The sequence below is a fragment of the Podarcis melisellensis genome (assembly GCF_964234715.1).
Source record: "Podarcis melisellensis genome assembly, chromosome: 1".
Classification (NCBI taxonomy): domain Eukaryota; kingdom Metazoa; phylum Chordata; class Lepidosauria; order Squamata; family Lacertidae; genus Podarcis; species Podarcis melisellensis.
This window is the reverse complement of record NC_138528.1, coordinates 21,308,251-21,336,173: the sequence shown is the minus strand read 5'-3', so window position 1 is coordinate 21,336,173 and position 27,923 is coordinate 21,308,251. Positions and strand designations below refer to the sequence as shown.

Sequence of the window (27,923 nt, the reverse complement as noted above, 5' to 3'; positions counted from 1 at the left end):
TCTGACTTGCAAAGATGAGAATAAAGTACCCAAGTTTGCAACCCAAGTCTTCTGAACGAGGAAAAGAGACCGGTTCTGATGTAACTTAAATTAATTTAAAGAGTTTCACGGCATCTTCTCTGATTTCAGAATAGTTTACTGTGGGCCCCAAAGACTCACTGATGCACATTCTCCAGTCAGTTTGCATAGTTTCCAAGAAACGTGCTCGTTTTACATCTCAAGTTCAAATGTGTGCAATCTGACCTGTTGGATACAATGTACATTGGCCACAAAATGTACAAAATTCAGTTGACATATGCACATTCCCTGAGGCTCATAGGAGATGATGTATATTGAACAGGAAATACACACATTTCCCCCTTCATGGATGAATTATGCACACATTCTCAAGGAGGTATGGTGAATGTGCACAGTGGTTGGGTTTTATGTAAATGAACCACCCCTGTTATCCCTAACATATATAAAACTGAGAAGATGAAGACTTTTAATGGGATCCAAAATCTGCCCCAGCTGACCCTGCTACCCAGAAGGGGCGGTAGCTTAGTGGTAAGAGCACACGTTATGCATGCAGAAAGTGCCAGATTCAATCCCCAACATTTCCTGGATTTTTCTTCTTAAAAAAGGATCAGAAAGCAGGTGCTAGGACCCTGGAGACAATCAACAGTAGACAATACAGAGCTGGAAGGACAAATAATGTGGCCTCACAGAAGGCAGTTTCCCATGTCCCTATCTGGCTAGTTGGGCTGCTAGTCTGACTATTTGAACCATTGCTCTCCACTCGTAAGCCACTTTATAATATGAACTCTATGGTATGGTTTTCTTTATAGGGCATTATGTTGTGTTAAAGCTAGCACCTAGTGATAAAACCTGCTATTCATTCAAGGGTGTGGACACCCCAAGGAACTGATAGTACTTTCCTCCTCTGGGTTGAGAGTCACACCTCTGAGCATCTTGCAGGTGACGAGGGACCACGAGTCTGACTTCTTCTGCTGACTCAGCAACAGCATCATTTATCATCAACTCTCAACTCCTTTGATGTCAGAGAGGAGTTACTCATGGTGCTACAAATCCAGGAGGGTGAAGAGGTCACTTGCTCAGGCTGCCAAAAAGCCATCTTTGGAAGTTTGGTTCTGGCACTGATAGACCCTTTCACATACTAAATTGGGGGGGGGGGGAATCATTTGGGACATCTCCCATCTAGTTTGTTGCGCCCTTGCAAGATTAAACTTTTCACCTGTACTAATCATATGTATTTTAACTGCTTCGCTTCCACATGCCTATCTTCTTCTTCTTTTACACCTATCCTGGACACGCACTCTCATTTGTACTGCTGCATGAATGTTGCATAGTCCTAGATTAGATGTTGTTTTTGCTTAATAGCGATAGGCTTCTGGTGATGTAGGTGGCCTTTGTATTACTGGAACTGTAATGGTTGAGAAGTGGGTGAGTGTGGGTGAATGGGTCAGGTGTTAAATTCACGTAGGTACAGATGTGTTAGTAGATGTTCATAATGAGGGTGCATAAGGCTTTTGAGTGAATGGAATTCTGCATCACAGAGTCTGATGTGTGATGTATTGCATTATTAACAATAACTTAAATACCTTCATTATTTATACCCCGCCCATCTGGCAGGGTATACTGAATTATTTTTATGTCTTCCATACTGGATTGAATTTTTATTCTTTTATATGTTGTTGTTTGCTCCTTCTTTGTAACCCGCTCTGCAATCTTTTCTGATGAAAAGCAGTCTATAAAGACTTTAAATTTTGCCAATAGCACAAGGGCCTGGGAAGTACCGTTCTTGCAATTCCCGTTACGTCTCTGGAGACAGTTACTGTCTCATGCCTTTACATAACGAGATAAAGGCTTGTGTTCTTTTTGCTTTTTATATAAGCATCTTATCACAATAAAATTCCACAGAGACACTAAAATTAAGAGAGAGAATATTACATAATGCCTGCCCCCATCTTTTCATCCCATATGTTATTTTAACTATGGTGCTTAGCCCTCTTCAGACTGCCAGCTTGCCCCCTAAATCTTTTCATCTTGCTCTGAACTAAGTCCTTACACTGTAAAAAAAAAAAAAGGATTCAGAAAACAGATTAGGAGACAATGAGATCACCTGCTGTTCCAATTGGTCTCACTGTACTGCCTGAACCAGCACTGATTTATGTTTGCAAGGGATATGGCTTAGATAGCGCTGTTTTAGAATACAATGAATTTACAGAGCAATCCTAAGGAGACTGCAGATGCAGTGAATGATCTGCTGTTCTGCACCCCAAGGCAGAAGATAGGAATATCATTATTTTGTCCCCAGGCTGGCACAGAAGAGGGTCCTTGATCAAGTTCCTCTCTAGGAAATGGCCTGGCTTAAGATCCAGTGGATCCATGCCTCACTTGGCTGTTCACATTTTTAGCAGAACTAGTAAAAAAATAGTTTGTTTCTCATCAAGGTCTAGGAGTGAAGGAGGGATTAGGGGGGAAATGTGTGGATAAGTTCAATCACATGAAAATTCCATCTATGTTGAATGCATGTTGTAAAAATGAGTGTTAATAAGTCCTGGGCTTGCATGCGCCTGCCTCCTCCTCTGGCACGGCCACAAAAAGGAGTTCAGAAGTTTTTTTGGTTCTATTACAGACAGGTTTGTAGGAACATCTGAAATGGTAGACTCAATTGTAATTAGTGCAAACAGGCCAACTTCAGACCATGATTTACAAAGCCGGCCACAGTTTAGGGGTAAGATGTAACACTAAACTGTGGCTCATCTAAAATGCAAGTAGAAACTTCCAAACTTCTCTTTGCACCATGCTGTTGGATAGAGGAGATCCTGCACCTCAATTTCACTACAGCTAACCCAAGCAACACTAAATCATATGATGAAATATGGGGTCAGGGAGGGAGCAGGTGAAAGGTTCAAAGGAAGAGAGAGATGGAGAAGCTGCAGGTCCTGTGCCTTCTGTAAGGTACTGTACTGCAACATGGCACCCACCACCACCGAGTTCCAGAATTGCCTATGGCTCCTGCCGCCCCCTGCAAACAGGCCTTGAGCCAGCCTGACAAACTATGTGCATACCTGCATACTTATGATGCTGTGTGAGTGCAAAATTCTCTGCATTCAGCAGCTGTGAATTCAAGGATCTGTATATATAGCACCAGCAAGATATGTTCCTGGCACTGCATACTTACCAATATCCAGCTGCTATGCCACCTTGTAGGAACCGGAAGCCCAGCTCAGATACCCCCTTCATGCCACCAGCTAACCATGCATTAGGCAGGGGGCAGGATAACTTTAAGTGTTGCTATTAGGCAATAGGACATGCCATTGCACTACATGAATGAAAAAACGAGGACAATCCAAGTGATGGATAATTTACAAATGTCCTGCAGGCAGACGGCGGGATTTTGTGACATATGGCGAGTTTTCAAAGAACTAAATGAGATTTCAAAATGGCATTTCCTTGTGATTTCATTTAAGAGGGGGGATTTCCACCTTATGTGTTGCAAATGCTTGTGTTACATGTTGTATTATTGGACTGTTTATGGGAATAGCTTTTCACAGGGTTTTCACCCCCTCCATCAAAGGCTGTCTCACATTTCTTATGAATGAGGGTGAAAGGATGGGTGAATATGTCAATTTTGACCTCGCTCAGTTTCTCATTTTTCCAATCTTAAATTTGCATGAGTTTGTGCTTAAAAACCCAAAAAAACACAAAAAACCCCAGTTCACATGAAAATTCATCAGCATTTTAGAGTGAATTTGTCCTATCATACACATTTTTTTGCATACAAATTTGCCTGGAATTTCTTAACTTTAAACATATGTCAGATGTGTATGGGATTGCCTGCATTTCCTGGCATCATTCATTTATTCCAACAATTCATATGCTGCTTAATTACAGAAATCTCTAATGATGAATGAGAAACTCAATTCAATGAAAATAAACACCAATTAAAATTATAAGATCAGAATTCAGTTAAAACACTTGTTGGAATAAAGTCTTTAATAGGAGCCAGGAGTTCAACAGGGAGAGGGGCCTCTCTGATCCCAACCTAAAGAGAGTTCCATAAGATTGGACCCCCAACACAGAATTCACAACTCCTAGTGGATACAAGCCATGCATCTGAGCCGCAGGATCTGCTAACTGTGGGTCCCCTGAAGTCCTCAGTCCTTGAGGTATCCTGGATCCAGATTTTTACAGGCCTTGTAAGAACCTTGAACATGACCTGGTAGCATATGGGAAGCCAGTGCAAGCTTTTGAGCACTGGAATTGCTTGTTGACAATAGTCGGTCCCCATCAACAGTAGAGCTGCAGTGATTTTGCAACAGCAGGGGCTTCTGGACCAAGTCCAGGGACAGCTTCAAACAGAGCAATTGTCTTGAGGTTACCAAAGCACAAATCATTATAGCCAGACTACCACTGTCCCAAAACAGCTGTAATTGGTGTACCAGCCATAGCTGGTAAAACACACTCCCAGCCACTGAGGCTACCTGGACCTCCAATGACGAAGATGGATTCAGAAGCTTCCCCAAACTAACAATCTGTTAGTTCAGAGTAAGTGCAACTCCACCCAGAACAGGTAACTGCTCAGTCTCCCATGTTCAGTACTTGTTGACTTGTTGTCTGAACATTCCCAGGCTAGTAACTCCTTGAGTTTCCTTATCATTGCTCTTGTGTTGTAAGTTATAAGGTAGCACATCCACAAAGCATCTGATCTTGCAACACACTTACAGTCTTACCTTTTTATGGCTTTGTAGCAAATGATGAAAACTAGAAAGAGGAACACTAGTGTGGTACAGCATGCTGCAATAATTATAACTGGGCCTGGCCACCACGTCTCTCGAGTAGGGCAACTTGGAACGGTAGGAGCTGGAAAAGATAATGTGGAAAAGACACACATTCAGTTGAGTCCTATCAAAAAGACCTTAACGCTCTAGGAAGCTCCACTGGCCCAGAGTTTACTCCTGGGGACATGACCAAGGAATTTAGTTTACAACCCAAAGCACATTTTCCCTACTCTATTACCTACAGTGTGTTGTGGTTTCCTTCTGAATACCACAATACAGCAGCAGACAACAGATCTTTCTGCTGCATCAGCTCACTGAAGCTTTCTTGTAACAACTGTTGGTCCACACAATTCAGTGATGTCTACATGGATAGGCAGCTGACCTCCAAGGATTTAAGTGTGAATCTTTGCCACTCCTACTTGGAGATGCTAGGGACTGAACTCCAGGCCTTCCTCTTGCAAAAAGTCTTCTTCCACCCTATCTGAAGATACTAAGGATTGGACCTTCAATAAATGAAGGGAGTCTTCTGTATACAAAGTATCTTTCCCAGCTCTATCCAAAGATGCTGGGACCTTTCAGATGCAAAACAGATTCTCTACCACTGAGTTCAACCCCTCAACCCCTAACTCTTAGACCACTGAGACAGGGGTCAGAAATGAAAATGGCTCAATATTGTTGGCCGCCATCATTTCTTGGTGGCTGCCCATCAGATGCAGCATTAGGTTGTCTGAGATTGCCATAATGACATGTCCAATTATAAAGCCCATTAAGGAAGTTTTATCAAGCACAAATGGTACAGTCGTACTACTTTACCACACTGGCTATTCTGGAGTAGTTTGATTCCTCCATATTCCAAGAAGACATAAAACATTGACCACAGCAGCCCAGCTAAGAATAGCGTAAGGCCTTTCAACCTCCCACAATTGTGACCAGACAAAGATGGCTATTCATTTCTCAGAAAATAAAAGCTATTCACTCAGCTCTTGCCAAAGATTTGCATACTGTGAAAGAATCAAAGCAGCCCCCAATGTTTCATAGTAGTACCACTCTGGGTGAAAACTCATATACCGTATTTTTCGCTCTATAAGATGCACCAGACCATAAGACGCACCTAGTTTTTGGAGGAGGAAAACAAGAAAAAAAATATTCTGAATCTCAGAAGCCAGAACAGCAAGAGGGATCGCTGCGCAGTGAAAGCAGCAATCCCTCTTGCTGTTCTGGCTTCTGTGATAGCTGTGCAGCCTGCATTCGCTCCATAAGACGCACACACATTTTCCCTTACTTTTGAGGAGGGAAAAGGTGAGTCTTATAGAGCAAAAAATACGGTAATTCCTTTTCAGTGTGGGTTTAGAGCTTAAGGCAATGGAGACTTCATGTTTTACCAGAGCATCTCAGGCTTGTATTATTCACCACATTTATACCCCACCCTTTCTCCAAGGAACTTAGGGCAATGTACTTCCCAAATAACCTCACAACATTCTCACAACTCTGTGAGACGTCTGGCTAGTCCAAAGTCAGTCAGTGATCTTCAAAGGGAAACCAAGATTTGATCCCCCATTTTCCGTGGTCCAGGGCTCTGTCTACCAACCCACCCTAGCAGATTTGTGACCTTGCGCAAAACTGCAAGCACCCCACAACAAAGCCACATCATTTGTTTATTTCACAAAATTTGCAATGAAACCTCAACACGGTTTACAGAAAGAATAAAATTGTCAAAATATCAGTAAAAAACAGCCCTAAACAAAAAACAGCTCCAGAGAACAATGCAGGTTCATAATGTGGCTGATAATGATGGCATCAGCATCAAAGGACAAAGAGCAAACTTTCCCCCCTGTTTGGCTCCATAGTCATTGTAGACCTTAGAGCACATTGGGCTCAAGAGAAGACCATGGTGTAAAGAGGGTGGTGGCCAATGGAAATTTGTTTGGGAGGATGCTGGAAGCGCTGGACACCAGGACACACAAGATCCCTTCCTGGGTCAGTCCAAAGGCCCAGAAGCTTCAGAGCTACTTGTATGTTTGTGGGTTGACCCCCACGCCTTCCTCTGGTGCTAATATGTCAAGGAACTGGCATATGGCTTTGTGCTCTTAAATAATGAATCTGCACATGTGCTAGTTGGAAACACTGGAGGCTCAAGACTTTTTGTTGGCTAAGGAAGAGCAGTAATTAAACTCCCTACCCAAGTCAAGGTGCATTGAGTTGCATTCAACTATTAATCTGATCAGACCTACTGAAATTAATGGGCATGGCTAGCTTAGGTCCATGAATTTCAATGTTTCTACTCTAAGTAAAAGTTAGCTGAATACAACCCATGATGTGTAAAGCGGGAAGAACACATCCATTTCCAATTCTGACCTGTGATTGTCACATGCAGTACTGTTTTCCTTCTCCTTCAGGCAAAATGTATGGCTGGTATCCATTGAACAAGAATTTATGTTTGTGCAATAGCATCTCCCCACCCCCACCCCAATGCCTGCCCTGAATTTGCTCTGGAGGATTTAGAAGAAGGGGAGCAGTGGGGTTGTACCCAACTAAGTCCTACTCAGAACTGAAATTAACAAACCTAAGCTAAACATGCTCATTGTTTCAATGGGTCTATTATGAAAAGGACCAGCAATGAATGTAACTCTATGCTACAGGTTTTGCTGTCTGCTGTTATGGATTTCTAAGTAAACTATATTATTTCATGCCATTTGCTTCAAGGCAAAGAAAATCCAATGCATATTGGTGTGGGTGCGTGTCATCAATTACATATAATTTGTGGACTGACAGCAGTGAATACCAATAGTATTTGCTGGATTGATTTTTTACTCTGGATTTGGGACAAATGAACAACACTGGAAATTTCCACTCCAGTTTCTCCTGAAATTCTCCAACATACCTATTAGTACAGTGGTATCTCTGGTTAAGAACTTAATTCGTTCTGGAGGTCCGTTCTTAACCTGAAACTGTTCTTAACCTGAAGCACCACTTTAGCTAATGGGGCCTCCCGCTCCCACCGCACAATTTCTGTTCTCATCCTGAGGTAAAGTTCTTAACCCGAGGTACTATTTCTGAGTTAGCAGAGTCTGTAACCTGAAGCGTCTGTAACCCGAGGTACCACTATACCCAAGTTATTTGGCCACTTGATACAGAAAAGGATTTATTAGTATTTTTATTTCTTCTTCTACTACTATGATTTTATTTATATGTGCTGAATTCCAAAGCAGGCTTCTGAAAGTGGTTTACAATGTTATTTATCAGCAGTTTTCAAAGTAAGTTAAAAAATACAAGGCCCCACCTAAATGTTCACAGTCTAAGAAAAAAGTTGAAGTGCTCCAACACTCACTCAGTGTTTGAAGAAAAAATATATATATTTCAGATCTGGGCTTTCAAAATTTATACGTCTTATAAATATTCATGAATGCACTTCAGTGATTCTTTGGCATATCCAGAATGTCACCATATCAGCTTCGCTTCACAGTTCCTGACCCCCAGAAATGCATCTGGCAACGCTTGATCAACCACGAGCAACATGGAAAATTGCATCAAATCTTGGAGCAAGAGGAGATTCTGATAACAGCATGTGGTTATTAGACAGACACGTCAGAATCTGAAATCCTTCACAGGCCACTGGACTAAAGATATGACTTGCAAAAGCTGAAATTGGACAGAATGGTTTAATTCTCTGCTGAATGGTAGGCAAGCAGGGTGGGGAACAGCCAACTCGTTTTGTAGGAGTGACAGTGTAGCGAATGTTGCATGTTTGGTATACTGCCTAAAAGAGAAAAAGTGAGCCAAGAAGAAATTTCCGTATTTGTAACTGTTATGTACTGTTTTATGCTCTCTAGCTAGAGAAACCCCTTTCAGGATGATGGCAATCTTTCTGAAACAGTGCAGAACCACCTAAGGCTCAAACTCCCTCAATTAAATTTACTTTTCGCTACATCTAAAATCTGCTTTTTCAGTCCTAAATAAAATCCAGATGAAGTATGAAAGCTGTAATGGAGAGGAATGAATGTGGTAAATGATATTCCTTCTCATTCATTTTCATGAAATTCCTAGTGGAGTGTGCAGAACAAGAACTCTATTATTACAAAAGCACACACACACACACACACACCGTATTTTTTGCTCTATAAGACTCACTTTTTCCCTCCTAAAAAGTAAGGGGAAATGTTTGTGCGTCTTATGGAGCGAATGCAGGCTGCGCAGCTATCCCAGAAGCCAGAACAGGAAGAGAGATTGCTGCTTTCGCCATGCAGCAATCCCTCTTGCTGTTCTGGCTTCTGAGATTCAGAATATTTTTTTTCTTGTTTTCCACCTCCAAAAACTAGGTGCGTCTTATGTCTGGTGTGTCTTATAGAGCGAAAAATACGGTATATGCACAATGAGAGAAGAGGAGACCTACAGGCTAGTTCAAATCAGCAAGCGATTTGAGAATCTGATTGCAGAAACAAACCAAGCCTTCCTCCCTCTCTTTTAACACCCATCCCACCATGTCCCTCATATACCTTCTCCCGCCTCTTCTCTGTTAAGTGTGCCACTAACTGAGGGAGGGGAAGAGCATTAGCTCAACAGTAGGCAATCTGCTTTGCAAGCAGAAGGTCCCAGGTTTGATCTCTGGTATCTCCAGGTAGAACTGGGAATGTCTTCATGTCTGAAACCCCAGAGGGCTGCTGTCAGTCAATGGAGACAATACTGAGCTAAATGAACCAATGGTCTGACTCAATATGAGGCAGCTTCCTATGCTCCTAAATTGGGGGCCATCACTATGCATAGGCTGCTTCCTGTTTAATGAGCATTTAGCCTGATTTGCTTGCAGAGAGAATAGAATCTGGCATATTCCACATGCAAAGCAGATGCCCTAGCATAGAACTATGCTCTTCCAAAACATTTCCCCTTCTCTGCCTTCCCCCCCCAAAAAAACCCCAAAAACACAGAAGGTTCATTGGTTTTAACAGATGCATGAGGTACAAGAAATACCTGCATTTTTTCTGGGCAGGAAGAAGATGCAGCAATTGCAAAAAGCATTCACTTCTGATATCTGCTTCAACAGAGAGACCCTAGCATAGCAGGCCATGTTGAATTTTTCAACTTTCAAATTCCATAAGTAAGGGGTGCTAAAAGGTTGCAACGTAACTTGGGAATTCAAAAGATATTTTGGTTAAATTAATAGAATTTAGTTTTGCTTGGTAAGTAAAATGTGCGTAAAATTGCACAGAAATCATTAAAAATGATTGCCAAGTGCCTGCAGTTTTAAAAACATAGCAATATTATTTTATTATTATTTAGCACTACCTGACATTTTTAGAAGGTAAAATTATTATTTTTTGGTTTTCTGAAAGCAGTTTACGTGGTTCTTCTTCAAACATAGGTTTACCAAGCTAAATGTTCTCCAATCACAAAAATAAAGGCATATTTGAATTCCTCACACACAAACATATTTTTCAAACCCCTCACTGAAGAAATTTGCAAAAATTAAGTCCCACCCCCTAGAATGACCCACCCTACTAACACAGGAGTAAAAGCACACAGTATGCACACAAAAGGTCCAGGGATCTTCCTGTGGTGTCACCAGGCAGGACTGGGGAGAACTCATGCCTAAAACCCCCAGGGACCCATTGCTCAGTCAGAGCAGATAAAACATTGGAATCCCTCTTCTGGGAAAAGTCAGATTCTGTTCCTTAATTTTATTGTTATAATTATGTGATTCTCAGGTGAATGGCGGTAGGCAGGCAGAAGCCACTTTTTAAGCCAAATATATAGAAGAGGTGGAATACAGTGGTACCTCTAGTTAAGAACTTAATTCGTTCTGGAGGTCTGTTCTTAACCTGAAACTGTTCTTAACCTGAGGTACCACTTTAGCTAATGGGGCCTCCCGCTGCCACTGTGCTGCCGCCACACAATTTCTATTCTCATCCTGAAGCAAAGTTCTTAACCCGAGGTACTACTTCTGGGTTAGCGGAGTCTGTAACCTGAAGCGTTTGTAACCCGAGGTACCACTCTACTGAACTTAATCTGAGAACTTTTCAGATACTATTTATTGAACAAAGGCACTGGAGTACTTTGTTCATACATTCAGTGGTAATACCCCGATTATAACTGAGCAGCAAGAGAGATGGAGGGAGGCTAAGAAGGCCCCTGTTTTCACTTCAGTTAGTTGCCCCCCACCCCTGCCAGGCCATCTGTCAGCAGCTGCCCTATGGGAGAGAATCCATGGGGAGTCCTTATGGGGATTGAACCTGCAATCTTGGCATTAATAGCACCACACTCTAACCAACTGAACTATGCAGCTAAAGGTGTGGACAGTGACCGCTCCCCGCTTAAAACGGGGGGCGCCCTTTGCGTGGACGTGTGCAGCCCCTAGATCTGGAGCGGCTCCAACAGCATAGGCTAGGCTTTGCCTTCCCTCAGGTGGGATACCTGGAGGTCTCCGCCTACCTCAGTCAGTTGTCCAATCCCACCTGGGGGAAGAGTTGCCAAGGAGACCAGGCCAGGTAGGGGGGGATTACCTGCCCACACAAAGGAGGGAGGATCTTACCTGGGAATTCTCACTTGGCTCCAGAGCTTCTCCCACCCTACCCACCCTCAGTCAATGTCTTATGTTGCAGGTTAATTTTCCTCACAGGTTTTGCAGGTTAACTTTTCTTCACAGGTATGCGGGCGCTGCTACGTTAAGGTCGCTGTTAAAGGGCCTGGAAAGGAATTTCCCTGCATTGGCAGGTTTCGCCTTTCCCGTAGCAAAATGTCACAACTTTGGCGGTATCAGGCCTTGGGCGGAATCCTTTTGTCCATCTTCCTCTTTGCGGCGGCGATACCAGGGTTCCCCGTTAAAGGGGTTTTATGAAGGGAGGCATTGACCGTACGCCAGAAGGTCATCATTGCTCTCCCCTGCGGCGGCGGCATAACGGGGGCGGCTATCTCTGCTTGAACATATGTTCTCCAGAGCCGGCCCATCCCCCCCCCACTGGATAACCCTGATGCTCCCTAGGTCCCCGGCTGGGGACTGGGGAGGGAGAACGCCCAATGCCTGAGCCAAGGTCTACCCACATTTGAAATTTAATAAAGCTGTGGCCAATTTAATCCCATAGCACGTTGTCTTGAGTCGTTATTCCACATGACGGGGGGACCGCGTGGGATCTGGGGACTCCGCCTGTCCACGCAAAACTACTCTTAGGAATTTCCTCCCCTTAAGTATTAGACGGGCGTCATCTCTGTTGCTCTTCAGCGCTTACTGAAGACTTTTAACAAGCCTTTTTAATAGAGACCTTTCCCAGTCTGAACCTGCACTGGAATATCTTTGTAGATATCTTTGTAGGACTCTGCCTGTCCACGCAATGGGAAAAATCCACACTAAAATGCTCTTCACTAGAACCGTTTTTCAAATAATAGTGATCACAAACTGATGTGAAAATGTGGAGAACAGACTGTAAGACTGGAAAAATGTGAAACCAAAACTGATATATTTGCCCATCCCTACTTCTGAATAAATATGCCTAGGTGTGTGCTGTAGATAGCCACATATTAGTATTATTACTGTGCACAGATATATGGATAGAGAAAACCGAAGGCTACACCAGCATGAAGCTGGAAAGCTGCAAATCGTGTTAAGTACGAATCAATACAGAGTATTATCCTATAGAAACCATGGGTACCATTCACTCCATTGTACCGAAAGGAACAAACCAGGAAGGCATTAAACTGTACGTTCTGTCACATAACCATGTTGTTAATTCTGGCACCTCAGCTCCCAGATGTGTAGAGAGATACAGTTCTACCGTGCTGCTACAAATCTGCAGTCATTTAAAAAACAACAACAGTGTAGCGGTTTTTTATTTCCCTTGGTTCTGTTTTCTGCTTTTTTGTTTTTGTCAGCAGAAGCCCCCACGGCAAGATCTAAAAATAAATATAATGAATGATACATGGGAGTTGCGCTCACCATTTTAAAAGGATAAATGTTTTGCTTGCAAAAGGTGCCAGACTGACTGCCTTGGAAAAAAAGAGCCATGCCGTTTCGCAGGAGAGAAACTGCCTGGAAAGCAGGGGGCAGGAAGCTCTGTTATCAAAGCCACTATGGATAAGTCAATCACAAGTGACTTGTGAGTCACAAGTCACACATCTTCTACGGCAGATTAAAATTAGGTTGCTGGTCCTGGCCTTGTGCCAGTCACTCGTGAACCCTCTCTAAATTCCGGTGGTGCCAGAGAATGTTCTTCATTATTCTAATTTCTAGAGGAAAAGGCTCAGTTCGGAGGAAATTGACCAAGTAGGACGTTCTACCCCTCAGAAGCGTATCCAAAATTTTTGGGTTGCCCTTAGTATGTTTTCAACTGGTATGGCTGCCACTCTCATCAGAAATAAGGACACGACTGAGGTACTGGGTGCAATAGCCTCTAAGCACCCTCTCCTACTCCACAGAGCCCCAACCTGCTTTTGTTTTTTTTTAAAGAATGAGGCAGTCTAGGAGACAAAACTCAAGGGGTGTTAGTTTTAAAAATTAATCCACCCTAACAAATATATGAGTTCATTATCTGGCCTATAATGTGGTGGCGATTGGAGCAAAGAAGCCATATTTTCCCTCCACCACTGTGGATGCATTCAGACAGCGCTTTGTTCCATTTTCACAATGTTTTTCTGCCTGTTAACTTTTGCGTTTTGTTCAATCTTTTATGTGACGCTTCTGGAAATCTAGTGGAATCAACTGGAAGCTTAGCGTTCATTTCCCTGTTAATTGCTTCCCTTCAACAACAGCAAAAAAATCTGTTTGCAATCCTGTTGACCTGGAAAATCGTGAGAGACAGCCACAGTTATTTTCCTGCCATTTTCATGGATCACGCCATGTGACGAACTTTGGGATGGTATTCCAGCATTTCCCGTAATATTCATGAGGGATCAGAAGTGCACATTCACATAAAGAGTGGCAACATGTTGTCCAATGATGTCCGCTATTGCGTTGAACCCCACTGGTGTGAATGAAATTTAGCAGAACATGCCCACCAGTATACGGATCAGACAGCCACAGTTCCGTAGTGCAACAGGTAACGCTGTGTAAAAGGAACATTCAAAACCTGGACAAATGTTCTAGCATCATAACCAGGAAAACTAGCATAACAACCCACACATCTGAATGCACCTTGTATCTTCATGATGCCAACCGGCAGAGGTGCCAACCTGAATGAAACACTGGGGGGGGGGGGAGGTAAACCCCACCCTGCATAATCAATCACAAGCTGTGCACTGAAAGCCACCTCAAAAACTGCAGGTGGAAGGCGGGATATAAATATTTTGAACAAAACAAATATTCCATTTGAATATTCCACAAAATAAAACGATCCCATAGTACAGTAAACGAAACAGCTTTCTTCAAAAGTACTTTCAGTCATGTTTGACTATAAAGTACTCTCCTCACATTCTAAATGGGGGTTGTCTCTACACTAATTATTTAGAAATTTGCAGAACAATATTGAGGTTGACAAGCTGAAGACAATGAACAGGCTTCCTATTACTGAACATGCTGAGGCAAGCTCATTTGGCCCAGTTTACGAGCTGGATGATAGGAGCTGTCATCTTTTTATTTGCAGTTATCTGCTCTGGTCCAGAATATGGCAAATGCCTACGCCAGCCTTTCCCAAACTGGCGCCATGCTCGCTTGGGCTGACTGTAGCCCAAAGCAGGAATGGTCAATTTAAGTCAGGGGCCATGGGCACATCTGTGAACAAGAGGATGTGTTGTGGACACGGATCCACCTGTTCTATTGGTTACAACACAGTACTTCTTTCAAGCAAAATTGGCAAGGGGAGAGGACTCAGGGAAGGCCTCTGTAGGCATCTGTTGATGACTCCTCAGCCACAACTTCTGGTGGGCACCAGCTTGGGGAAGGCTGGCCTAAGCTACAAATCCCAGGGAGTGGTTTAACCATCAATTTCTTTCCCCAGGCAACCCTGAGAATTGTAGTTCTGTGTGTGGGAAAGGGGCCTCCGAACAACTCTCAGAACTCTTAGCTACATTTTCCAGGATTCTCTGGTAGAAAATGTGACTGTTTAACATGGTACGGCGCTGCTTTAAATGAATAGTGTGAATGTATAGCCTTACCAAATGTTTCTAGTGTCCTGTGCCATATGCAATACGCTGAAGGCTCCGTATTTTCCAAAGACTAATAGGGAAGCAGGCACAGTGCCAATTTCCCTCAAATAAACTCTTGCTTTCCACTTTCTTAAAAAGTGGTTTCATCCAAGGTCAAAATGGAATGTACTACAGCAAGGCCCCTGGGGCTACAGAAACAAGAATGCAAGAAATGATTTCTTTCCTCAGCTGTGTCAGGCCCTGAACCAGAAGTTCTAATAGCTCTTTTATTTACAGTCATGACCGTTCTGTTCTCCGAACACTGGAAAGTTCAGGGAGAACTCTGCAAGGTCAGGCTTATTTGGAGGATGGCACCTCGAAGCACAGTCTGTGTGAAAATAGTGGCATGCATAAATTTACAGATGGCAAGTGAATTAAAGGGATCCAGCAGCAAACCTAAAGGGTGCTAGCCTTAAAGCAAGATCAGCCCAGGCATGGACTTGGTGTATAAGGTCCAAGATGCAATTCTCAACAACTCCAGCTAAAGGATCTCAGGGAAAGGGCCTAACCAGGAAGACCTGATGCTTAAATGTGTCTTTGCATTAAATGTGAGTGTTCTTTAAAACAGCCATTGTCAGCAGCGAGGGATTTCCTCCCAATAGAAACAGAAGCAATTCTCAAAGCAGCAATTTTCATTGGGACTGCAGCAGGGGAGGAAAGGGTTAACACAAACACACCCAGCCTGCTGAGTTCCCAATAATTTTCAGCAACCACCCGCATCCTGGAGGGTTGCTTTTTGCATTTTTTAATAAAGTAAATCTTGAGTGCAAAAATGCATTTTAATGTCAAATGTAATTTAGCCTTGAATCCTTGCAGAGGCGCTGCCAAAGTTAGATCATACCAGACTGCATGTGCCAATGGTTTAAATCAGTGGGAGCATCTGTATTTCTTCACCCCCTTGCAAGAATGGAATAATATCCTTCCCAGAAACATTCACCAGGTGCCTGTCTACTCCCTCATCTTCTGAATACATTTTTTTAAAAAAAGATTTTATTTTCTCATGCTTTCAAACAAGCATTAATAGAATCTCTGGTTCTATTTTGATGCTGCAGCTCGTTCTGTTTATTGTAGCTTGTGTTTTAGGGCTGACTGCTTTTAGAATCTCGGTTTTTAAGTTATGTGTCTTTTATTATAAACTTGCAATGTAAGCAGACCTTACAAAGTGAAAAGGCAGGATAGGTGAAGCTTTAGTTAACTCACTGGAAAACAGCAGAACTTTTGGCACTGAATTCTCAGTCCAGTGAGTTATGACCAATAGCCAGTGCAGAAAATTGGACTTACGAATTTAAAATTAGCTACCGTTTGGTTTGTATATAGTGTGGTAAAATTTTATCTTGTATGCAAATCAGGATACATGCAGCAATGTTTCTCAAAGCCTTTCCTCAGATTATAAAAAAGAGATCAAGCACGAACTGTAATATTATGAAAAAGTATACAGAAGATCTCAAAGCTGCCATGGACCCTACGTAAATGCTTACTTGCAAACTATCTTCTGTTAGTCATTACAAGATGTAACCATCTTTTTCTGATGCTGTATTTTGGAATTATTATTATTCATTTTTAATTGCTGTCTTGCAGAAATTTTACTCCTCAGATCTTTTGCCTGTGAATTTATATTTTGTTTCTGTTGTCACTGTTACTACATTTACACCATGTCTTTCCTCCAGTGAGTTCAAGGTAAGGCATATGCTTCTCCCACTCCTTGTTTAATTATCACAACAACCCTGAGAAGTAGGTTAGTCTGAGACACAGTGACCGGGCCAAAGTCACCCAGTGAGTTTCATGGCTGTAGGGGGTTGGGACTCTTGCTTTCTGATATCTAAAGTATTCTAATTCCACCTCTTTTCTGCGTGGTGAATTTTAAGACAATATAATGCCTTTCAACATCCCAAAAAAAGCAACAGCAGCTTGAAACCATAATGACTCTCTGCAATGAGCTTGTGCAGGCAATCAGGACAATGGCTTGGATCTTGTTTCTAACAGGTTGGGGCTTGTGCCAATTAAGATACATTTATTGAATTGTCAGAACGAAGCACAGCTCTGTTCCCGCCACTGCCAGGGGAGCCTAGAGATTACTTTGGATGAAAATCAGCAGCATCTGACTCATCAATAACTTTCTCTGAAGCATCTGAGTCTTCAGTTTGTAGAGCAAAGGGCATGGACAAATGGGCTAACATTTGGGGTTTTCTTTTTATTGAAAGGTTTTTACCCAAATGGAACAATATTGCTAAAAGAGAGAGTGACTCACAGCAAAACCAGAGGGATTTCAACTAGCTATTTAACAGAGATCAAAAGAGAAAGGAATACACAGCCCATAGTTTAAACTATGGAATTTGGGACTGCAAGATGTGGAGATGGCCACTGGCTTAAAGGATGATAGGAGCATGGTGTAGTGTTGATAAGAGTCGTGGACTAGGATCAAGGAGATAGGGGTTCAAATCTCCCACTCAGTCACTCGCTGACCTTGAGCCATGGGCCAGTCACTCCCTCTGAGCCCAGCATACCTCACATGTGAGGATCAAATGATGGGAGAGAAGGAAGAATCATAGATGCTTCCTTGAGCTCATTTCATTGGAGATGGAAGAATATGGACACAGAGAGAGAGAGAGTAAATAAAAATGTGATTAGATAAATTCACCAAGGATACAACTATCAATGGCTACTAATAATGATTGTCTCTGAATACCAATCATTGGGGAACAGCAGGAGAGGCTATTGCACTAATATCCAGCTTCCAGGTCTCCCATGGATATCTGATCAGCCAAGATGCTCTACGAAAAAGACCTTTGGTCTCATCCTGAAGAGCTTTCATGTTAAATTCTAATGAAGAAACATTAAAAATTCAATTCACTTGTTCCCCTGACCATGTATACAGAACATGCAGAGAGGCATTGTACTCCCTAGTCCCTTTCCTGACCCCCATCCACCCAACACAAGTTCTCTGCATGTACATCTGGAGGTCCACACTTTGAAACCCTAAGGAAGCAGAAGGTGAGGAAGGCGAAGTGACCTTCAAAAATGTATTTGTGGGCAGCTGCAGTGGCAGCAGCTCACTGGGGCTGAATCTACACACATATTTTTAAAAATGCTGTGAAAATGCTTTTAAAAAACATTTCAAAATATATTTGGAACTTGCCATTAGCTCACCAGCACCATCTAGTGTCACATTTCTATAATGCACTTAAAACGCACTTAAAACGCACTTAAAACGTTATATTTGCAGCTGTATAGCTGAATCCTAAGTGGAGTGGAGTTGCTATGCTGGTTTCCCAGAAGGTGGGTCACTGCTGCTTTTGGGAGGGAGAGGAGGGAGGGAGCTCAGCACAGTGGAAATACTTGCATCATCCCTGTCATTCATGGTAAGCAACAAAGACCCACCCGCTGGGATACTTGCATAGTGGCTCTGCCCCATCCAGTGAGCTGTTTCTGGGCAGTTGAGATCTCTTCCCCTTAAGAATTTACCTTTGGTAAGAAAGAGCACAGCTGCTCCCATAGCTGAGGACTGTGGATTAGACAAAGAGCAACACACACCCTCTCATCTTTCAAAGCTGAGGCCCAACAGCCCTCTTGTTGCTACATATCATCACCGTAACTCAATTTATTTGCATACCACATTTCCCACAAATGCATCTGTGCTCAAAGTGCTTCACATGAAACACAGAGGCATTATTCAACACACTCATCCTGTCAGTGCAAGGATTTCCACTTGTGCAATGGAACTACCCACCATGTGTCCTTCCCAATTCTGCTCCAGAGGCTTGGGGGGGGTAAGCAGAGATTTAGGGGGTGCATGGGGAGAGGAAGAGTCAAATTCCAATGCACAAGCAGAAATCCTTGCACTGATGGAACGGGCTAGTTGGATACTGTCCCATCTAAGTATAAAAGCGCAATGAAAAGTTTAGTATCGCTACAACACAACCCTAAAATAATAATAATCAACAGCTATGTGAACAATTAACAGACAACAAAATTTAAATGAGCATAAAGGTCACCAACAGGTCAAGTAAAAATGCCCAAAGCTTCACATGTAAAAGTAGCCCCAATCCCTGATCTTTTGGGCCTCAACCCAAAAGGCTTTGAGATGACCATGCTGATTAAGTTTCTGTTCATGACAACTGCACAAACATTCCAAGTTCCACAAAACTGAACTGTACACTTTGTGCTGGAATATTTGCCAAGTAGTTACTCGGAAAGGTTTCCCCCCCCCTTCTCTTTTATGTTGGCATGGGTACAAGTACAAATCAGTAACAAATTGGGGCCATTATCGTGGCTGAGATTGAAGACCTTGAGTTCCAGAGATAATAATAATAATAATTATAAAAAAAAAGATTCGAGGGAGGCCTTAGCTCAGTATGAGAGCTCATGTTTTCTGTGCAGAAGGTCCTAAGTTCAATCTCTGGCATTTCTAGCGTTTTTTTATTATTAAAAAACAAACAAAAGGAAAAAAGAGGATCACATCTCTACATGAGAACCTGGAGAGTCACTTCCAAAGGCAGAGCTTGATTCTGTCATGAGCCACACTGAACCATGTGGCTCCTGCAATGTGATCATGCACCACCACATCAGTTGCCTGCAGAGCCAGCCAGCTCCTTCTGCTCAAAAGCCAGCCAGCTGTGCATGGCTAGTTAAAGTAACTTTAAACCTCAAGTTTTATAATATGCATCACTGTTACTGTGTATACATCAACATTAAAACCCTAAATGGCCTCAGCCCTATGTACCTGAAGGAGCGTCTCCACCCCCATTGTTCAGCCTGGACACTGAGGTCCACCTCCGAGGGCCTTCTGGTGGTTACAGTGAGGTTACAGGGAACCAGGCAGAGGGCCTTCTTGGCAGTGGCGCCCGCCCCTGTGGAACACCCTCCCAGCAGATGTCAAGGAGATAAATAACTAGACAACTTTTAGAAGACACCTGAAGGCAACCCTGTATAAGGAAGTTTTTAATGTTTGATGTTTTATTATGCTTTTGTTGGTAGCCACCCAGAGTGGCTGGAGCAACCCAGCCAGATGAGCAGGTTACTACTACTACAACAAATAATAATAATTCCTTTTTTCAGGGGAAACTCATAGGAACTCAGTTCCAGCACCTCTCAGGGGTTACGGAACTTCTCAGGTGGGTGCCACTGCCTTTCTAAGAGAAAGAGGGCGTTCATGATGGGTGTAGCCAGGATTTTTGTTGGGGGGGCAAACCTCAGATTTGTATTGATTTCTATTTATTTTGATTGATTTAGGGTGGTAGCTGCCCCCCCTGCCCCCCCGGCTACACCGATGGTGTTCATGTTGAGTTCCAGCACCTCTTTTTCTAGAAAAATAACATTAGTTATTATTATTAATATATTATGACTGTGATTTTTATTGAAATTACTAGTGGCACAGATGCTGCCTGGACCGACCTTGCCCACAATGCTTGATGAAGGACCCATTCCCCAGAGTGCAGCACTGAGAAGGAAGGAGAGGTAACATTCACAATACCTGCCTCAGGTAGCACAGTTTCACTGGTCAGAGTAGACATTACAGGGCTAGATGAACAAAAACTTTGACCTGGTGTAAGGCAGCTTCCTTTGTTATTCTGAAAGAGCCTGGTGCAGCATATGTGAGCATCATCAAAGAATGGAAAGAATAGGCTTTTGAAATATTGCTTTATGCTCATGCAAATGTTTGAAGGCCTAATGAATGCATCAATTAATGGGCTAAAACAGAAGCCATATAATCAGGCAACCAAGGTGTCTTTAATTGTGTGAGAATGTACACACAAAGACTCTGCATGAGCAGGGACTATCCTGGTCACTTTAATATCAGAGAAAGCTCCAGGGGCAAATGTATTTATTTGTTTTTAAAGAGTAAAGGTAAAGGTAAAGGGCCCCCTGACCATTAGGTCTAGTCGTGACCGACTCTGGGGTTGCGGCGCTCATCTCGCTTTATTGGCCGAGGGAGCCGGCATACAGCTTCCGGGTCATGTGGCCAGCATGACTAAGCTGCTTCTGGCAAACGAGAACAGCGCACAGAAACGTCATTTACCTTCCCGCTGGAGCGGTACCTATTTATCTACTTGCACTTTGACGTGCTTTCAAACTGCTAGGTTGGCAGAAGCAGGGACCAAGCAACGGGAGCTCACCCCGTCGTGGGGATTCAAACCGCCGACCTTCTGATCAGCAAGTCCTAGGCTCTGTGGTTTAACTCACATCGCCACCCACATCCCTTTTAAAGAGTATAGCAGCCTAAAACAATAAAGCATACATACAATAAAAGCTAATCCACAAAATGCAATAAATACCAACTTCATGACCCCTCCAAAATCTAAAAGCAATCAAACAAGTTATCAACAGGACAAAACAAATAAATAACAACTTGACACCTAAGTGGAAGCACAGGGGAAAAACCTGAAAATATGTATAACAAAGAAATTAAAGTTTTTCAGCTGAAGGCTGAAAAACAACAACCTGAAAAACAACAACCTGCTTTTGGTCAAACACCTAAAATCATAAACCGCTACAGAGAATTTCCCCAAAGTGGGTCCAAGCACCTTCTGCTTGCATGTACAGGTCTCTCTGCCCAATGTAGTCGCTGGGCAGAGCCCCAAAATAAAGCCAGAGAGATAAGCCAGAGAGATCTGGCTGCTCAGATACCCTTTGTTTTCTCTATTTTGGGGGCGGGGATGGAAGAAAGTGATTCAGTCAGTACACTGTCCTCCTAAACGCTGACACTTTTTTTCTTCCTGAAACTCAATCTACTGACTTTTTATTTTTAAAGCTATCAATATACAGTATCTTTGCCAAATGGTACAAAATACTGTTATTTTGCTCCTTGCTTTACACCCTGCGGTGTGGCACAGATACAGACAAATATCCCCTTGCAAAGAAACATTTCCAAGACAAAGACAGAGAGAAGCAGAAAGACAAATCTGCTTCTTTCATTCTCTCCAGCCCTAATCCTGCTAATGTATTTCTCTAAAGAATGCAAGGACTGGTGTTAACTTTTTAAATTTTGCAAATGAGGACACTGACAGGGTTTTCATTTGGGGAGTTGAAAAATGGCACAATCATAGATGGGTGCTATCTATCCACACACACACACACACACACACACACACAGAGAGAGAGAGAGAGAGAGAGAGAGAGAGAGAGAGAGAGAGACTTTCATAAATATTGCATTCCCATAATGATGTATAAAGAGGTATTTATTTGAGTGCTGATAGGAATGAATGGTACGAGCTCTCTTCCCAAGTGACTGAATTGCCAAATTGCAGGCAACTGGGCAATTTTCTGTAATAAAAAGGAGGTTTTCCTGTGAAGGCCTTCACTTACTAGGCACCACTTCTAACCTGGTAGGCACCCCTGTGTGATGACACAATGAGCTGGGAGCAAAGAATCTTGCAACTATTATTAACAACAACAATTATTATTAGTACAATTTCAAGCAACAGAGAGCATGTGCTTCTGCGTTCACAATAGCAACAGCTCCATTTGCACACTTGGGATGAACATGCACAGCTGCCCTGCAACTCCACGTGAGCATCAGAGCCACAGTGCACAGCCCTCTTCCCCAACCTCCAGGTGTTGATGTATGGTCAATGGTCAGTTGGGAATGATGGAAACTGCAGCCCCATGGCATTAATTTTAGCACGGATTAAAGGGACCCCTGACCATTAGGCCCAGTCGTGGACGACTGGGGTTGCGGCGCTCATCTTGCTTTACTGGCCGAGGGAGCCAGCGTACAGCTTCTGGGTCATGTGGCCAGCATGATTAAGCCGCTTCTGGCGAACCAGAGCAGCGCATGGAAACGCTGTTTACCTTCCTGCTGGAGCAGTACCTATTTATCTACTTGCACTTTGATGTGCTTTCGAACTGCTAGGTTGGCAGGAGCAAGGACTGAACAATGGGAGCTCACCCCGTTGCGGGGATTCGAACCACCGACCTTCTGATTGACAAGCCCTAGGCTCTGTGGTTTAACCCACAGCGCCAAGTATAATTATATTTTGTATATATTTAGTATATACAAAATGTACGGGGGAGAGAAAGGTAAGCCCTAGTGGAACAGAGATAATTAGAAGCTTATGGGAACAAATGGCAAGTTAACAATTACATGAAAGAAGCAGAGGGATTACTGAGAAAAACGGAAATAATTGAAGTCTTTCATGTAATGTAGTATGATTGCATCTTATGCTGCAGTTCGGTTCCAAGGAGTTCTGTGTAAAGGCAAAAACACCTATAGAAACTCTCCATTTGTGTGCATTGGGGATGCACACGCACACCGTTTTGGGGAGTGGAATGGCGGCAAATGGGCTTGTGTGCGCCTGCTGACACATGCATTGGCCCTGACGCAACCCCTGTGCAAATGGGGAGTTGCCTGTATACTCAAACCCTTGGAACCACCTTCCCAGGACTTCTGCAGGAGGTACATTCCACAACTGGGGTCTAGCAGTGCTAGATGACTAACGCCTAGCTGAAGCCCAATGGGCTTCTGAAACGCATTGGTGTTTTCATTGAAGTCATGGAGGAAGCAAGCGACAGGACAAATGGCCTGCATCTGGCCCAATTCCAGTGTGCAACAGCCATCAGACTAGCTCAGGTTTTGGTGGATCCTGGGCGACCTCAGGCCCTGTTTTGGGGTTTTCAACTGGCTGCATATCCCACCAATGACACTCCTGGTTGCCTATTTGCATGTGGAAGGGGGAGTGTGGCACTGGTGGAGTGACTCTTGTGACCAGGAGAGCTGAGTGGAAGGACGCCTCTTCCAAATCCAACACTCACAGACACCACAGAATCATGGAATTGTACAGTTGGAAGGGATCCCGAGGGTCATCTAGTCCAACCCCCTGCAATGCAGGAATCTAAAGATAAAAGGGTGGGGTGGATTGCTTAGTTGGGACTGTGGCATTGTTTTGTAACCTGCCATGGGACCATCTGGGGAAGGGCAGGCTATAAAGATAAGCAAACAAAAGTGTGCAATCTCACACACCCACACATCTATTTACACTTCCAAAGCTGCGTGCGGAGATGAGCTTGTTAGGATGCATCTGGGGGGAAATATAAACCCACCGAAAGGCGGGATCATAAAATATTTAGTATATGCTAATGCGAATCAAAAGGCAACATAGGAAATGAACGACTCAGTGGCTCCAACGTTAACGAGCTGCTTTGAGAAAACAGCCACCTGGTTGGGAACAGAGGGAATTTGTCTGGCTCCGCTGAAGAAATTCCTGTTCAACGAGCCAAAACACATCTCCCTCTTTTAGTCAGAACATGTTCCAATTCTCTAAATGGAAAAATGAAAGTGAGGCCATATCCACCCAATGCATTTAAAGCAGTATCAGACCACCTTAAATGTCCCCCCCCCCCAAAGAATCCTGGGAACTGTAGTTTGCTGAGAGCCTGTTTGGAGACCTCTATTCCCTCCTAGAGCTACAATCCCCAGAGTTCAGCGAATTCCCTCTTCTGAGGGAACTTGAGGAATCGTAGCTCTATGAGGCAGCAGAGTCTCCAAACAAACTCCAAACAGTCTTAACAAACTATAGGTTTGTTAAGATTCTTTGAGGGAAAGCATGACTGTGAAAGTGGTACTACAACACTTTAAAAATATAGTGTGCAAGCAGCCCCACATTAGCTCTGGCCCACTCACTTTCCCACATGCAATTTGCCCAGGTGTGCCTTTTTTGGACACAAATAGAAATAACCACATTCTACTTACATGGGACCCCAAGCAACCTGGGGGGCGGAGGAGGCGGTGGCGGTGGCGGTAGCGGCGGTGGTCTACATTGGCAGATCTGTTGGCAACTGTCTGTAACTTTCTCTGCTACTGGCTTGGCGCATGATTTCTGGGGTTCACCCTGAGTGATCTGAAAAGGGAAAAAATAGCAAAAGAAATCCTGACTGGTTGCATGACTCCTGGGTTAAAGCATTCGTACTGCAAGGATCCAAGGCTAGCAATTCATCCCTCATATTTGCAGAGGATGTTCGTGGGCAATGCATGTGATACGATTCTTCAGATTCCTACCCTGGCTTCCTGCTCCTTCTGGGGTCAGCACAACCACCTTGTCCTTATCTTTAAAGCATTCCAGAGCCGCTCTTAGTTATTACAGGGTGAGTCCTTTAAAAGAGACCCCATGGATACAGAGTACACATGTTCCACACGGCCTCTTTTAAAAGGCCGACCATGTAGCTTGTTGGAGAATTTTTACTCAGCTCTTCAGCAAAAAGAAGCCCCCCCCCCCCAGCAACTTGCAAAGATAAGGAATAAGAATTCCTTTCCCTCAGGCACATGGCACAAAAGGGATGTGTGGGGAGCAAATTCAGGTACCAGTTCTTACTTTTGGTGTTTGCATAATAGCCAGGTGTAACTGAAAGATTTCAAAGAAAGGAATAGCCAAAGGTGGTAGCACAGCTAGATGGAATAGCTGCTGTTAGGCAACAGATGAAGGAGGGTGAAGTCTGATGGAACTGTCTCTTCAGCAGAGCTGATGGTGACTGTCTCTGCTGAATCCCAATTTGTTTGTGGCAATTGTGGCAATACAACTGTGGTGAAGCTGTAACACTAGGGGTCTTTGAGGTGGGAATCCACTAGCCTGAAAGAAGGCACAATGGGTCAGTGCATCTGGATGTTAAACTAAGGTTACCAGATTTTTTCCAGTGAATCCGGGGACACTTTTCAACTTCAATGGATTTTGTATGGGGACTGATTTGTAAATCTGGGGACTGTCCCCAGGAAGAAGGGACATCTGGTAACCTTTTGTTAAACAGAAGGTTGGGGGTTCAAACCTACTCAGAGACTGCTGTGGGCAGCATTACTGCATTGCAGGAGGTTGTACTAGATGAGTCCCTTCCAATTCTATGAAAGTCATAAACTGTCCCATGATATTTTCCTATGGTTAATAAATGAACAGACTCTCTTTTTCCCAGACTGAGAGGGAAAATAGTGAAAACAGGTTATTTATTGGGACAGAGTGACTTTTGCAGCCGTTGTTCAAGCTGCAAAACAACGAAGCACAGGATGGAGCGATGGAGAAATTTCTGGAACAACAAAGGGATATCAGCTCCGCACAAGTCATGATGGATAACAGCAACAACCGGGGGGAAATAAAGACATAACATCTTACAAGGACAGGAAGAAACACCATGGACAGAATAACTGCCACACACAGGAAGAACAAATATATAGTTTGAGTTCCTCAATCGTAGCTTTATAAATCATTTAATGTGTTAACATGAAAATAAGTTATGAATATTGCAGTTGTTGTATAAGGCATGATTATGATGACAGGAATGTAATGGAAATTAATAAGATTTTGGAACGCAGAAATAAAGCAAATAGTTAATCCATCAAATCTAGCACACGGGGGGCACTTTATCTAAATTATATAATTCGGTATTTGAAAGATTGATATTAATAATTGTATTATAAATTGGTATTGTTATAATGAGGCTATTATTGAATTATAATTGAAAACTAATAAAAATATTATTTTCTTTTAAAAATGAACCTTTGCCCCAGAGATCTGTTTCAGCCTTGTTAGAAGAGGTCTTCAGATATATTTGCTGTGATGCCCCTCTTCTAAACCAGCTCAATTCAACATTATTCTATTTGTAAAAATACATATAATCAGTGCTTTTTTTTCAGCCAGAGTGCGCCAACACCTCTCAGGTGGGCGCCATTGCCGGCGGGCCCCTCGCCCACTTCTTGCCTTTACGTACTTCTCAGAAGACGAAAACAAACAATTCAAGTCTAAACGGAACGTTTTTTTTTAGATCCATGACTCCACCTAGCTCCTAGCCATTCCTAGCCACGATTGGTCAAGCTATAGGGCGGGGCCAATTTGTATTTCCTTTTTCTTCAAACCATCTCTGATTCAGCCTCCACTGTTATACGCATGCACATTTGCACGAGGGCCCTTCTGAGCTGTCCTAGCCATCTGCCTGAATCTAAGAGAACGAAGGAGGCCAGGGTACATTTGTTTGATGTGCACCAGAACCAGGCGACCCCCAAACCAGCTAGGGAGACAGCTTGCCACACCTCCGCGCAGATCTATTTTTCTAGAAAAAGAGGTGCCAGACCTCACCATGAAACCCCCTTGTTCTCTTATCATGGCAATGGTGCCCACCTGAGAGGTGTCAGAACTCAGATCTGGCAAATTCCAGCTGGAAAAAAATCCCTCCCCCCATGGCTGTTGTCAAGCCAGCATCTGTTCAGGGCTGCCTCGAGTTGCCTGGCGACTTACTGTAACAACTTCATTATGAGTTCTGGCACCTTGGAAAAAAAGCACTCTACACAATATAAATACAGTGGTACCTCAGGTTAAGTACTTAATTCGTTCTGGAGGTCCATTCTTAACCTGAAACTGTTCTTAACCTGAAGCACCACTTTAGCTAATGGGGCCTCCTGCTGCCGCCGGAGCACGATTTCTGTTCTCATCCTGAAGCAAAGTTCTTAACCCGAGGTACTATTTCTGGGTTAGCGGAGTTTGTAACCTGAAGCGTATGTAACCCGAGGCACCACTGTATATGGAACTGATGGGTGGTTTTAGAATTGATATATTCTGTGACAGGGGGTGGGGGTGGGCAAGGACAACACAGTTGCATCAGAAATAGGTTTGCATTTTCTGCTGTGTTACCTGAAAAAGCAGGCCTGATTTAAAGGAACTTACAGTAGATGTATCTGAATGACACTGAAATCAATCAGGCTTAATGGTGCGCAGTAGTGCTTTGCAGTGCAATGCTATTCTTCAAATACCCAGAAGTACATCCCATTGTGCTCAGTGAGACTTTCTCTTAGTTAATTGTAGATAAGATTGCAGGTTGCAAACCTGTATTTGTTTACTAGGGCGTAAGCCCCATTGCATTTGATGGGATGCACTTCTGGGGATTGTAGCTCAAGACTCCTTGAATTCAATGGGCCTTGGCCATACCTATCACATTAGGGATTGTACCCAAGAACTCAGATAATTTATGTATATGCTTCGCTCTTTCCTTTCCAAGACAGCACTTTAGTATGTTATTTAATGCAAGTATGATATTAAGTGCAGTTCTCAACAGGAAATTATA

The 27,923-nt window shown here is 43.2% G+C and overlaps 1 protein-coding gene across 3 annotated transcripts in view; it reads right to left on the bottom strand.

Annotated features, from left to right (window-relative positions):
• The window catches only part of PRIMA1 (proline rich membrane anchor 1), a 51,654-nt gene that overhangs the window by 7,430 nt on the left and 16,301 nt on the right, over positions 1-27,923 (bottom strand). For all 3 annotated transcript variants that reach the window (XR_014169488.1, XR_014169489.1, XM_081915915.1), the window contains exons 3-4: positions 24,577-24,724; positions 4,740-4,869 (exon numbers count right to left, since the gene is read on the bottom strand). Coding sequence is in view for 1 of the 3 variants with exons in the window: in XM_081915915.1 (XP_081772041.1) it covers positions 4,740-4,869; positions 24,577-24,724 (278 nt within the window). In the remaining 2 variants the exon portion in view is untranslated. The remainder of the gene's footprint in view (positions 1-4,739; positions 4,870-24,576; positions 24,725-27,923) is intronic.